This window comes from Lynx canadensis, chromosome A1 (assembly GCF_007474595.2).
Source record: "Lynx canadensis isolate LIC74 chromosome A1, mLynCan4.pri.v2, whole genome shotgun sequence".
NCBI classification, from domain to species: Eukaryota; Metazoa; Chordata; class Mammalia; order Carnivora; family Felidae; genus Lynx; species Lynx canadensis.
Genome location: NC_044303.2, coordinates 86,529,416 through 86,543,968, shown reverse-complemented (window position 1 = coordinate 86,543,968; position 14,553 = coordinate 86,529,416). Strand labels below are relative to the sequence as shown.

Sequence of the window (14,553 nt, the reverse complement as noted above, 5' to 3'; positions counted from 1 at the left end):
GACAGGTAAAGTCTTGCAAGGTGTTTATGGTAAAAGGATATAGAATTTTCCATTACATAGCTGTTCCATCTCAGCTGGCTATTTAGATATTTGCAAAAGAAAGAATTCAAGTAACTTGGGTTAGGTCACTATTTTGGTTGTGGGAAACTGCTAAATGTTTAGACCTTTACTCTGAGTCTGCAACAATTGATTTAAGGATTGAACACTGATGAAACACAAATTAATAAAGGGAAGAAAACTAACAACTAATAAAAATTGTAGAATAAAGAGTGTAATATTATTTATTCCGGGAAAAATAACTATTGGTAATGTAATATCTGATGGCTCAACGTGGTAAAGGTAACCAGTCCAGAATTTACCTGTATGATATTTGAAATCCTAAAACAGACAATACCAAACCCTAATAGTATTCTGTATGCAAAATTATAACCCTAAGCAACTTTCTACACATAAAACTGTCATAAGGGATTGAGATAACCTTTGGGAAAGATAATATTTTACTACACAAATATGAAACAACTATCCTTTCTTATTAGATAAAACTGAAGGTTACAAGTCATCACTCCAGCTTTGTTTGTTTATTTATTTTTAATGTGAATGTGCATTCCTTACTTTGCATTATAAATTAGGAATGCAAGGACCTTACCATTCCACTTTACTATGAAGCTAGTATTTGTGTCCATGACTACTTATTTAAATTTGGACTCATAAAATTTCAAGTTCAGAATGGTTTATCTTAATCTATGATATTTGTGAAATTTATCACAGAGACTGATAATTTTCACAAGAATATATTTGTACTGGAGCCAGAGATTCCTTACTCACAAAGTAGGGCAATACACACACTATATAACTTCCCTGAAATTCATTTTCCATATCTGAAAGATGGATTTATAATTTTATCTAATTTTTATACTCTGAGGATTATATGTGATACTCTATATAAAGCATTTATCATCATTTCCAGCATGACAGAGACATTTATTAGCTGTTATTTGCTTTTATTACTGTTACTCTGATCACCCATGAATGCACATTTTATTACCATATTCATGATGTCTAATTCAGCCATTAGGTATTCATGATTTCTGCTAAAAGTGTAAATCCTTACAAAGCATTTTCTGAAGTGTTCTCTTCATGTCGTTGTTCCTTAGACTGTAGATGAAAGGATTTACCATTGGAGTCACCACTGTATACATGATGGCTAACAAGGTGTCACTCTCAGGGATAAAAGAGGAGGAGGGGGTGAAATAGACAGCACTGGCGGTGCCATAGAACAACACCACCACTGACAGGTGGCAGCCACAGGTGGAGAAAGCTTTCTGTTTCCCCAGAGTAGATGTGATCTTCAGGATCGTGGAGAAGATCAGTCCATAAGATATGAGGATGCAGATAAGGGGAGTGAGAGCAAATAGACCTCCCACTATAAAAATAACCATCACATTGAGGGATATATCAGAGCAAGAGAGCTTCAAGAGAGGGTTGAGATCACAGAAGAAATGGTGGATGATATTGGAAGCACAGAAGTACAGATGTGCCATTAAGAGAGTGTGTAAGAGGGCATGGAGATAAGTCACAATCCAGAGCCCAGCCACTAGCTGGACACAAAAGTGCAGATTCATAATTGAAGTATAATGTAAAGGGTGGCAAATTGCCACATACCTATCGTATGCCATCACACAGAGAAGAAGGCTGTCCATATTCACAAAAGCAATGAAGAAGAAAAGCTGGCTGAGGCATCCTATGAAAGAGATTGTGTATCAGTCACGATGTTCACTATCATTTGGGGGATAGTAGTCGAGGTAAAACAGATATCAACAAAGGCCAAGTTACTAAGGAAGAAATACATGGGTAAATGGAGGTGAAAGTCAAAGCCCACAACCAAGATGATGAGCATGTTGCCTGATATAGTGATTAAGTACATACATAGGAAGAGCACAGATAGGAAATGTTGCTGCTCTGCTGATCCAGAAAGTCCCAGAAGGACAAAATCCTTGATAATTGTTAGATTTCCTGTTTCCATCTTCCCAACAAATCTAGGATAGAAAAATATTAAATTGTAAAGACTAGAAATGTTAACTATTTCACACACATGTGTGTGCGTGTTTGTGTGTGTGCATGTGTGTGTGTGTGTAATAAAGTACCATTCAAATTCTTTGTGCTCACCAATTATATCTTGTATTTACGACATTGTCTATATATTCACATAGACATCTTGGGCATAACAATCTAAACTTTTTTCAAGAAAGAATGTTTTTTTTCCTTCAAACAAAAATGCAAATTTTCTGCATAATATCTTCTTTTTAAAAAAATGTTTATTTATTTATTTATTTTGAGAGACAGAGTATGCAAATGGGGGAGGGGCAGAGAGAGAGGGAGAGAGAGAATCCCAGGCAGTCCCAGGCTGTCTGCACAGAGCCTGAAGCAGGGCTTGATTTTGACCTGAGCCAAAATCAAGAGTTGGACACTTAAACAGACTCAACCACCCAGATATCCCTGCAACAATCTTTGAAAATTATCAATACATACCTTCCTCCTTAAGACTTTTGCCAATCAACAATTTTCCTCCCCACTATATATCCATAGGCCCGAGCATTCATTTAGATTCATTTAGATTCCTAGTCAAGGGTGAAAAAACAGAGAGTAATGAAATACAGATAATCATGTTTCTCTCTATAGATAATTATATTGTATCACTGTGGGAGTATTTACTTATTAAAGTGTATTTATTTATATAATATAAGGGGACAGGTCTTGAACCAGGACACCATTTTCTCCCTTGAGGTCAGCACACTGGAGACTATACAAAGTTCCAAATACATCTTTTTTTTTAATGTTTATTTAGCTTTGAGAGAGAGAGAGACAGAGTGCAAGTGAGGAAGGGGCAGAGAGAGAGAGGGAGGGAGACACAGAATCCAAAGTAGGCTCCATGCTCTGAGCTGTCAGCACAGAGAACAATATAGGACTCAAACCCATGAACCGTGAGATCATGACCTGAGATGAAGTTGGGCGCTCAACCGACTGACCCACCCAGACACCCCCCAAATTCATCTTCTAATGTGAGTTGGTTTTATATTTTTTGTGAGTTGGTTTCTCCCTTATTTTTATAAATATTAGTTTTAATTTTAATATGATAAATACTGATAATGGTAAACCACATAAACTGAAAGTCGTTGGAGGGGTCTTCATTTATTATTTTGTTTTGTTTTCTTTTTTGACATATTGAAATGATCATATGGATCTTATCCTTTCTGTTATTGATGTGCTGTATCACATTGATTGATTTGCAAAGATTGCAACCCAGGAATAAATTTCACTTGATGGGATTGAATGTTGTTGTTGTTGTTGTTGTTGTTGTTGTTGTTGTTTTAATATATTATTGAATTTGGTTTGCTAGTATTTGATTAGAATTTTTGCATCTATACTTATCTGGGATATTGGCCTGTTCTCTTTTTAGTGGTGTGTTTATCCAGTTTTGATATTACAGTAATGCTGGCTTCATAGAACAAATTTGGAAGTTTTCCTTTTTCTTCTATTTTTTTACAATATTTTTTGAGAATAATTGGTATTAATTTTTCTTTAAATGTTTGGTAGAATTCACCTGTGAAGCCATCTGGCTCTGGACTTTTGATTGTTCAGTTTTTTTTTTATTATTGGTTCAATTTATTTAGTGGTTATTGGTATGTTCAAATTTTCTATTTCTGACTGTTTCAGTTTTGGCATTTCATGTTTCTAGGAATTTATCCATTTATTCCAGGTGGTCCAATTGGTTGGCATATACTTTTTTATAATATTCACTTATAATTGTTTGTATTTCTGTGGTGTTATTTGTTATTTTTCCTCTCTCATTTATGATTTTTTTATATGAACATTGTTTTTCATTTTTTCTGATAAGTCTGGCTAGAGATTTATCAATTTTATTGATTTCATTTCAAAGAGGCATCTTATTTATTCGATGTGTACTATGTATTTTTTGTTTTTTTTAAGTTTCTATGTCATTTATTTTTTAACTGTTTTAACGTTTATTTATGTTTGAGAGAGCTAGAAAGAGCACGAGTGGGGAAGGGACAGAGAGAGAGGGAGACACAGAATGTGAAGCAGGCTCCAGGCTCTGAGCTGGAAACACAGAGCCTGATGAAAGGCTTGAACCCTTGAACCATGAGATCATGATCTGAGCCAAGTCAGATGGTTAATGGACTGAGCCACCCAGGCATCCCTCTATATCATGTATTTCTGGTTAAATCTTTATTATTTATTTTCTTCTGCTGAATATACGTTTTGTTAGTTTTTATTTTTCTAGTCCCTGTGTAAGGTTAAGTTGTTTATTTGAGATTATTCTTGCTTCTTGGGGTAGGCCTGTATTGCTACACACTTCCCAATTAACACTGCTTTTGCTTCACCCCAAATGTTTTGGACTGCTATGTTTTCATGATTTTTTCCATGTACTTAAAAAAAATTCTTATTTGAGTGGCGCCTGGGTGGCGCAGTCGGTTAAGCGTCCGACTTCAGCCAGGTCACGATCTCGCGGTCCGTGAGTTCTAGCCCCGCGTCGGGCTCTGGGCTGATGGCTCGGAGCCTGGAGCCTGTTTCCCATTCTGTGTCTCCCTCTCTCTCTGCCCCTCCCCCGTTCATGCTCTGTCTCTCTCTGTCCCAAAATAAATAAATGTTGAAAAAAAATTCTTATTTGATTTCCTGGTTGTCCATTGATTTAGTAGCATGTTATTTAATCTCTATATTTTTGTGGTATTTCCAGAATTTTTCTTGTGGTTCACTTCCAGTTTCATATCATTGTGGTCAGTTAAAAGGCATGGTATGACTTTGATCTTTTTGAATCAAGTTTGATAAAACTTGTGTGTATCCTAATGTGGATGCTATTCTGGAGTACACCCAATGTGTATTTGAAAACAGTGTGTACTATGCTGTTTTAGGATGGAATGTTCTGAATATATTTGTTAAATCCACTTGTTTGAGTGTGTCATTTGAAGAATTGTTTCCGTGTTCTGTTTAGAAATCTGTCCATTAACATAAATGAGGTGTTAAAGTTCCCTATTATTATTGTATTACTATTAGTTTCTTTATGTTTGTTATGAACTGTTTTATGTATTTGGGTGATTTGTTGGATGCACAAATATTTACAGTTGTTATAGTTTCTTGATAGATTGTCCCCTTTACAATTTTACAGCATCCTTCTTCCACTTTTGTTACTGTTTTTGTTTTAAAATCTAGTGTTTTTTTTTTTTCTGATATAACTGTTGCTACTACAGCTTTAAAAAAATGCTTGTTTTTGAGAGAGAAGGGGGACGGGCAGAGAGAGGGAGAAGAGGATCTGAAGCAGGTTCTGCACTGTCAGCAGAGAGCCGGATGTGGGGCTCAAACTCACAACCTGTGAGTCGCGACCTGAGCCAATGTTGGACGCTTGACCAACTGAGTCACCCAGGTGCCCCAACCACTCCAGCTTTCTTTTGGCTTCCATTTGGATAGTAAATATTTCTCCATCCTCTCACTTTCAATCTGCTGCTGTTTTTAGGTTTAAAATGAGTCTTTTGTGGGCACATCATAGATGGGTCTTTTTTTTTTTCTAACTTGTTCTTTCATCATATGCCTTTTGATTGATTGAAGCATTTAGCTCATTTACATGAAAAGTAATTATTGATAAATATTTATTTATTGTTAGTTTATTATTTGTTCTGCAGTTGTTTCTGAACATTTTCTCTGATCCTTTCTTGTCTTTCTCTGTTTCACGTTGTGCTGATTTTCTTTAGTGGTATATTTGGATTTCTTTCACTTTATTCTTTCCATATTATTAGTGGTTCTGGATACTTGGTTACCATTAGGTTTGTATATAATGACTTCTACATATAGGCTATGTTAAGTTGATGGCTACTTAAATTTGAATACATTCTTTCCCCTTCTCCTCTCTATATTTCAGGTATATGTTATTATATTTTATATCCTTTTTTGTCAGTTCACTGATTTTTGAGGGTGTGTGCAAATATTCACATTTACTGTTTTTGTGTTTCCTATCTTTAAACTGTCACTTTTGGTCTCTCCTTTCCCCTCAAAGATTCCCTTGCATTATATCTTGCAGAGCTGGTTTAATGATCACAAACTCATTTAGTGTTTGTTCATCTGGGGAATTCTTTATCTGTCCTTATATTCTGGATGATAGACTTGCTGGATACTTCATTCTTGGATCTAGATTTTTTCCAGCACTTTGAATATATCATGACACTCCCTTTTGGCTTGAAAACTTTCTGTTGAAAAATTTTCTGCTAGCTTCATGCATTTTCCCTTGCAAGATAAGGATGTATTTCATCTTGCTGCTTTCATTTTTTTTCTTTATTACTATATTTTGCCATTTTAATTACAATGTGCCTTGATTTGGTCTGCTTTTGTTGATTCTCATGCAGGTTCCCTGTGTCTCCTGGATCTGGAAATCTACTTTATTCCCCAGATTAGGGAAGTTTTCAGCTACTATCTCTTCAAATAAACTTTCTGCCCCTTTCCTCTCTCTTCTTCTGGGATTTCTGTAAAATGGATGTTATTATGTTTGATCAACTCACTGATTTCCCTAAATCAATTCTCATTTTGCATAATTATTTTATCCTCTTTTGCGCGCGTGTATGTATGTGTGTGTGTGTATTATGATCTAGCTGCAGAACCCCATGTATGCTGTGTACCCTCCGGGACTTGTAATAAGTCTTGTTTTTTCAAAGTTCCCTCATAGTTGTTGAAACATAACCATTGTAAGAATCACAAGGGCTGGTCCAGCCACAATATTGGCTCCAGTTGGGGAAATATCTGTGGGGGCTTTCCACAAGTAGTATGAGCTCAGCTGTATGTCCCAGGAATTCCTAGACATTACAATTGATGGGCTAAGACAGCATAAAACAGAGAACAGTATTTAGAGAAGCTATGTCAGAATGGGTTAACTGAATGTAGATTGTGTTTGTATGTACTGCCCATTAGTGTATGTTAAACCTCATAAAACCCTCCACATAATACTTGATTACCTTTGAAAACATTAAAAAAAAATCAAGTCTCTGAAATGCAAAATTTGATTTTCCTTTAACTTGTACCTAAGAACAAATGGCATGATGACTGTATTAACAATTTAGTGTCCAGGCTAAACACCAGTGTGACTTCGTCTCCATCTAGTAGATGTATGTGCATGTTCATGTGTGTGTGTGTGTGTGTGTGTGTGTGTGTGTGTGTGCATGTGTGTGTGTCCGTGTGTGTGTGTGTGTGTGTTTGTAAGGGGCAGTCTATATTGGAACCGAGAATATGTTCTGGGTCTGGTAGTGAGGAATTAGAATTATAAACTGCATAGGGAGAAGGACATGAATGCAGAACACGAAAGCTACATTTGTAGGGAATTCCAAACATTACCTTGCCGCAAGCCATGGAGCAAGGATGTTGGAATAATAAGCACATACTGTAAGACTCTATAGTGTTGAATTATAATATATTAAACATGTATTCAATATATATTATCATATGGTATAAAATATTTTATTTTAAGAATTTATCACATTAGGGTGGAGCTCCACATATACAAAATATAGAATTGTTTAAGGTAGTGAAGTACAAAACTGTTGGTTCAAGAGAATGCATGTGGCTGTGTATGTAGAGGAAATACTGTGAAGGGAAGCCAGGGAAGACAAGACAGTAATCAAGGGAAAACATGATGCTGAGTATAAAAGAATGGTCGACGACTTGTTGAACAAAATATTTGTAATAGATATTATTAATGTAGAGTTAGTGGGGGCAATACTTGGATTAAATTTGGTTTTAATTGTTAATATTAAATGACATCAATTTAAAAATATTTTTGAAATGAATTTGAATTTTAAAAACTATGTGAGAGGTCTCTGGGTGGCTCAGTTGGTTGAGCGTCTGATTCTTGATTTTGGCTCAGGTCACAATCCCACAGTAGTGGGATCAAGCCATGAATTGGGCTCTGTGCTGAGCACAAAAGTCTGATTAAGATTCAGGCGCGCCTGGGTGGCTCAGTCGGTTGAGCGTCCGACTTCGGCTCAGGTCATGATCTCACACTCCAGGAGTTTGAACCCCACGTCAGGCTCTGTGCTGACGGCTCGGAGACTGGAGCCTGCTTCAGATTCTGTGTCTCCCTCTCTCTGACCATACCCCGTTCATGCTCTTGTCTCTCTCTGTCTCAAAAATAAATAAACATTAAAAAAATAAAAAGAAAGATTCTCTCTCTCATCTCTATCTCTTCCTCTGTCCCTCTACTCCACTTGTGCTATCTTAAAACCAATCCAAACTAAACCAAATCAAACAAAAAAACTGTGTGAAATATCTCAAACTGAGAGAAATCTTCTCACATTTAAGCTTCTCCCCCCTCATTTGTAAATACAAAAGTTTTACTTTATAGTAAGATGTTACATCGGCCTTTAAGAATATTTTGCAGTAGCTTCTAATACCAAGCTCCAATCCCCTCTCCAAGATTGTTTTTATGCAAAACATAATAGCATTTATGGATCCCAGAAAATGTAATATATAAGCTGGAAATGATAGATTATTTTACAAGAACATATGGACACTCATATTTTAATTAATTGTTTTCAATTCATTAAGATTTCTGAAACATAACATGGGTATATATTAAGCATAAAATGAGCTCTAGTGTTGTTTTATTTTTATTATACCATTTGTTTTGATCCCCATTGTCTTTTATCATCACATACCATTCATGTTTTGAGACTTACTTAAAAAGCCAAATTCCTCTTTGAGCTCACTGGATCACTTCCTGTTCATGAATGAATTTCCCCACTTCCATGTTCTGTAACTTAAAGCACTTTATAATCATATTTATATCATGTGATTTCACTCATATGGGATTTTAGAAACTCAACAGACGAACATAGGGGAAAGGAAAGAAAAATAAGGTAAAAACAGATGCAGTCAAACCATAAGAAACTCTTAAAAACAGAACAAACTGAGTGTTGCTGGAGGGGTTTTGTGCTAAATGGGTGATGGTCATTAAAGAGGGTGCTTGTTAGGATGAGCACAGGGTATCATATGTAAGAGATGAATCCCTGGGTTCTATTCCTGACACCAAGACTCACTGTATGTAAAAAACTTGAATTTAAATTAAATAAATGCATAGATAGATAGATAAATAGATAGATGATAGATAGATAAAATCATATATAAAATAGCCCTGTACTGAATGGATCAACAACTATTATATGACCTTATAGACTTATTTTATTAATATTCCTTTTATGAATTATCACCTAAATGAACTATGCCATTTGCTGTTGTGTATTATACATGGTATTTCATTATCTTATACAAGGGACATATTTCTGATACTTAAAAAAAAAAAAGTAAGCCACAGAGCTACATTTTATAGACAAATGGCATGCAGAGGATTAGAGGATTTACATAAACGACTGAAAACTTACAGAAGAAACATTTAAACCCAGGTATGTCTGACTCAAGGACCATGATGAACAGCAATATTCCAGAAGGGGACCAGGTAATAGTCTTAATCACTGGCTGACCAGGGTGATGAGACCTATACCCCCATTCCAGATCATCAGGAACATATAACCTAAGCAAAAACATACCTGCGACCTGATGTAACACTGATTGTGGGTTAGTAGCCAGGCCAATCTGACAGATCCATTCGGTCACATAGCTTTTGTGAAAATTAAATGAGTTGTTCCATGGAAACTGCTTTGAACATTCTCTGCAGCAGTCAGAACTATATAAATCTGTCACCTATTTTTTTGTTGTTGTTTTTAAAATTAGGTCATATTTATTTTGTTTTTCTATTACTAACATAAGAATTCAGGGACTGTAGAGTAAGTGATTTGTCACTTAGAAGTGAGAGAGATCATGGCTAGTTATATAATTTTAGGGCAAAATGAAAAGGTACAGTCACTTGTTCAAAAAATAGTAAAAACAAGTGATATTTAAGGTATTAATGCATAAAGGCTTTTTCTTATTTTCTTTTCTGATTTCTCAGTCACTTTGTGATATATTTGTGTTATAATTTCCTTCAAGATAAAACTAAAATTTAAAACTTTTAGCCTGAATCTCATTGTTTATCTTAACATTCTGCAGAACTACTTTTTTCACAGTAATTATAAAGCTGTGTTTCTATTTTTTAACTTTTTATTCTAATTTCAATTAGTAAACATAGAGTGTTATATTAGTTTCAGGAGTACATTATAGTGAATCCGAAATTCCCTATATCACCTAGTGCACATCACAACAAGTGCACTCCTTAATTCTCCCTTACTTCTCATCATCTATTTCACCCATCCACTCATCTCCTCTCCACTATAGTAACCATCAGTTCGCCATATGTGTGTGTGTGTGTGTGTGTGTGTGTGTGTGTGTGTATAGTGTGAGTGTGTGTGTGTGTGATGACTGGATAGAAATGTAGGTCTATTTTAACTTTTTAAGGAAATTCCAGACTTTTCCAGAGTGGCTGCATTAGTTTGCATTCCCACTGATCATGCAAGAAGGTTCCTTTTTTTTCTCTACATCCTTAGCAACATCAGTTGTTTCTTGTGTTATTGGTTTTAATCATTCTGACAGGTGTGAAGTGACATCACATTGTAATTTTGATTTGCATTTCCCTAATGATGAATAATGTTGAACATCGTTTCATGTATCTGTTGGCCATCTGGATGTCTTCTGTGGAGAAATGGCTGTTCACTTCTTCTGCCCATTTTGTAATTGGATTATTTGTTTTTCATTGTTGATGTATTTATTTTTGAGAGAGAGAAAGGGAGAGAAAGTGAAAGAGAGAGGGGGGTAGAGAGAGAGGGAGACAGAGAATCACAAGCAGGCTCTGTGGTGTCAACACAGAGCCCCATGAGGGGCTCAAACTCATGACTTTGGTGGTCATATACTGAGCTGTCATCAACACTCAGATGCTCAACCAACTGAGCCACCCAGGTGCCCCTCAGTTTTGACTTTTATAAGTTATTTACATATTATTGATAGCAACCCTTCATAAGTTATATCACTGGCAAAAAAAAAATATCTTCTCTCGTTCCAAAGGTTGCTTTTAAATTTTGTTGATTATTTCATTTGCTGTGCAGAAGCTTTTTTATTTGATGTAGTCACAAGAGTTTATTGTTGCTACTGTTTCCCTTGCCTCACGGGATCTATCTAGAAAAATGTTGCTATAACCAATGTCATAGAACTTACTGCCTGTGCTCTTTTCAAAGATTTTATGGTTTTGGGTCTCACATTCTTTAAAGGAGTTTGAATTCATTTGTATTCATGGTGTTAAAAATTGGTCCAGTGTGTTTTTGATAATTACAGTCCAACTTTACCAAGACCATTTGTGGAATAGATTGTCCTTTTCCCTTTGGATATTCTTTCCCAGTTTGTGGATGATTAATTGATCATATAGTTATGGGTTTATTTCTGGATTTTCTCTTCTGATCCATTGATCTGTGTGTATATATTTTTTGCCAAATATGTAACAGTATATAATGAATATAGAATGTATATAATGTGCGTATATATCCCAGTACCATGCATACTATTTTGGTCACTAGGCTTTGCAATGTAAAATGAAGCCTTGAATTGTGATGTTTGCAGCTTTGCTTTTCTTTTACAAAATTGGTTTGGTTATCCAGAGTCTATTGTGGTTCCATACATATTTTAGGATTGTTTGTTCTACTTCTGTGAAAAATTTTCTTTGCATTTTGATGGGCATTGCATTAAATGTGTATATTGCTTTGGGAAGTATATACATCTTAAAAATATTTCTTCTTCCAATTCATGGCTATGGAATGTCTTTTCATTCCTTTGTGTCATCTTCAATTTCTTTCATCATTGTGTTATAGTTTTTAGACTATAGGTTTTTTTTTAATCTCTTTTGTTAGGTTTATTCCTAGGTGTGCCACTGTTTTTGGTGCAAATGTAAGAGGAATTGTTTTCTTATTTTTTTTCTTTCTACTGCTTCATTGTTGTGGTATAGAAAAGCAACAGATTTCTGTACATTGATTTTGTGTCCTGTGACTTTACTGAATTTATTTAACGGTTTTAGCAGTTCTTTGGTGTATGTAGTCTTTTGAGTTTTCTACATAGAGTATCCTGTCATCTGAATATAGTAAAATTTTACTTCTTTCTTGCTGATTTGGATGTGTTTTATTTATTTTTGTTGTCTGACTGCTGTGGCTAAGGCTTCTGGTATTATTTTGAATAAGTAGTGGGAGTGGACATCCTATCTTCTTCCTAACTTTAGGGGAAAAAAACCCTCTGTTGTTCCCATTAAGGATGATATTATCTGTGATTTTCTTATATATGGTCTTTATTATGTTGAGGTATGTTTTGTTTGTTTGTTTTCTAAATCTATGTTGTTAGAGGGTTTTTTTCAAGAGTGGGTGTTTTACTTTGTCAAATGCTTTTACTGAATCTTTAAATTTTTTTTCAACGTTTATTTATTTTTGGGACAGAGAGAGACAGAGCATGAACGGGGGAGGGTCAGAGAGAGAGGGAGACACAGAATCGGAAATGGGCTCCAGGCTCTGAGCCGGGACTCGAACTCACGGACCGCGAGAGATCGTGACCTGGCTGAAGTCGGACGCTTAACCGACTGCGCCACCCAGGCGCCCCAACTTTTACTGATTTAGATGACCATATGCTTTTCATTCTTTCTCTTAATGATGTGATATGTCTCCTTGATTGATTTGCCAATACTGAACCACACCCAGGGATAAATCTCACTTGATTGTGATGAATGATTGTTTTTAATGTACAGTTGGATTTGGTTTGCTAATATTTTGTTGAGGATTTCACAGTAATGTCGGCTTCATAGAAACTATTTTTGGAACAGTTTGACAAAAATAGGTATTAACTCTTCTTTAAATATTTGGTAGAATTCTGCTGTGAAGCCATCTGGCCCTGTACCTTTGTTCATTGAGAATTTTTTGATTACTGTTTAAATTTCTTTGCTTATTATTGGTCTGTTAAAGTTTCCTATTTTTTCCTGTTTCAGTGTTGGTAGTTTATATTTCCATTTCTTCCAGGTTATCCACTGTATTGTCATTTGGTTTTTCATAGTATTCCCTTATAATTATTTGCATTTCTGTGGTGTGGTTTTTATTCCTCATTGTTCATTTGAGATTTTATTTATTTGGGTCCTTTCTCTTTTCTTTTTGATGCATTTGGCCAGAGGTTTATCAATTTTATTTTATTTTTTTTAAAGAACCAGTTCCTGGTTTCATTGGTTTGTTCTATTCCTTTGTAGTTCTATATCACTTATTTCTCCTTTTATTTTATTTTTTTAATTTTCTTCCATGTACTGGATTTATGCTTTGCTTGTTGTTCTTATTCTAGCTCTTATAGGTGTAAGGTTGGGTTGTGTATTTGAGATTTATCTTGCTCTGGAGTCAAGCCTTTCTTGGTATAAACTTCCCTCTTAGAAATGCTTTTGTTTCATCCTAAAATTTTGAACTATTTTCTTTATATTTTAATTTATTTCTATGTACTTTTTTTTTCTTATCTGAAGGTTGTTAATGTTGAGAAGCAAGGGAGAGAAATGGCACCAACCAGCTACTTTGCCCCTGGAGAGTGATCTCAGTGCTGGACTGCTCTCCGGGAAGCACTCATATATTTGTGATCTTTCCAGAATTTTTCTTGTGGTTGACTTCTAGATTCATAGTTTTGGTTCAAAAAAGGTGTATGATATGACTTTGGTATTTCTGTAGTTGTTGAAGCTTGTTTTGTGGCCTAATATGTGATCTATTCTGGAGAATGTTCCGTATTTACTTGCAAAGAATGTGTATTCTGTTGCGTTAGAATGGAACATTCTCAATATATCTGTTACATCTATTTCATGGATTTTTGAGTGTCACAAAGTTTGTGTCCTTCAAAGCCATAGTTTCATTGTTGATTTTCTTAAGTTAATTTGTGTATTGATGTAAGTGAGGTATTAATGTTCCCTACTTATTATTATATTACATGGTTTTAATTTTTATTTTGCTGATGATGAGTGATGTCGAGCATCTTGTCATATGTCTGTTAGCTACCTGAATGTTTTCTTTTGGAAAAATGTCTATTCATGTCTTCTGCCCAATTTTTAACTGGATTATTTGATTTTTGGTTTTGAGTTTTACAACTTCTTTGTATATTTTGGATACTAACCTTGTATCTGACATGTCATTTGCAAATATCTTTTCCCATTTCATAGATTGCCTCTTAGTTTTGTTGACTGTTTTGTTTGCTATGTGGAAGCACTTCATTTTGATGAGGTCCCACTAGTTTATTTTTGCCTTTGTTTCTCTAGTTAGAAGTTCCTGTGGCTGACTTCAAAGACGTTATGGCCTGTGTTCTCTACTAGGATTTTGATTTGATGGTTTCCTGTCACAAATTTAGTTCTGTCATCCATTTTGAATTTTTGTGGGTATGGTATAAAAAAGGTGGTCCAATGTTATTCTTTTGCAGGTAGCTGTCCAGTTTTCCCAACACCATTTTTTGAAGAGATGGTCTTCTCCGCCCCCCCCTCCCCCCACCCAATGGATGTTCTTTCCTGCTTTGTCAATGATTAAATGCCCA

The 14,553-nt window shown here is 35.3% G+C and overlaps 1 protein-coding gene across 1 annotated transcript; it reads right to left on the bottom strand.

Moving 5' to 3' along the window:
• Positions 1-1,091: 1,091 nt before the first annotated feature.
• On the bottom strand, positions 1,092-2,023 carry LOC115512282 (olfactory receptor 1C1-like). Its single transcript, XM_030313190.1, is given in 2 exon segments — positions 1,092-1,759; positions 1,762-2,023. Coding segments are annotated over 2 exon segments (930 nt in total).
• Positions 2,024-14,553: the final 12,530 nt, after the last annotated feature.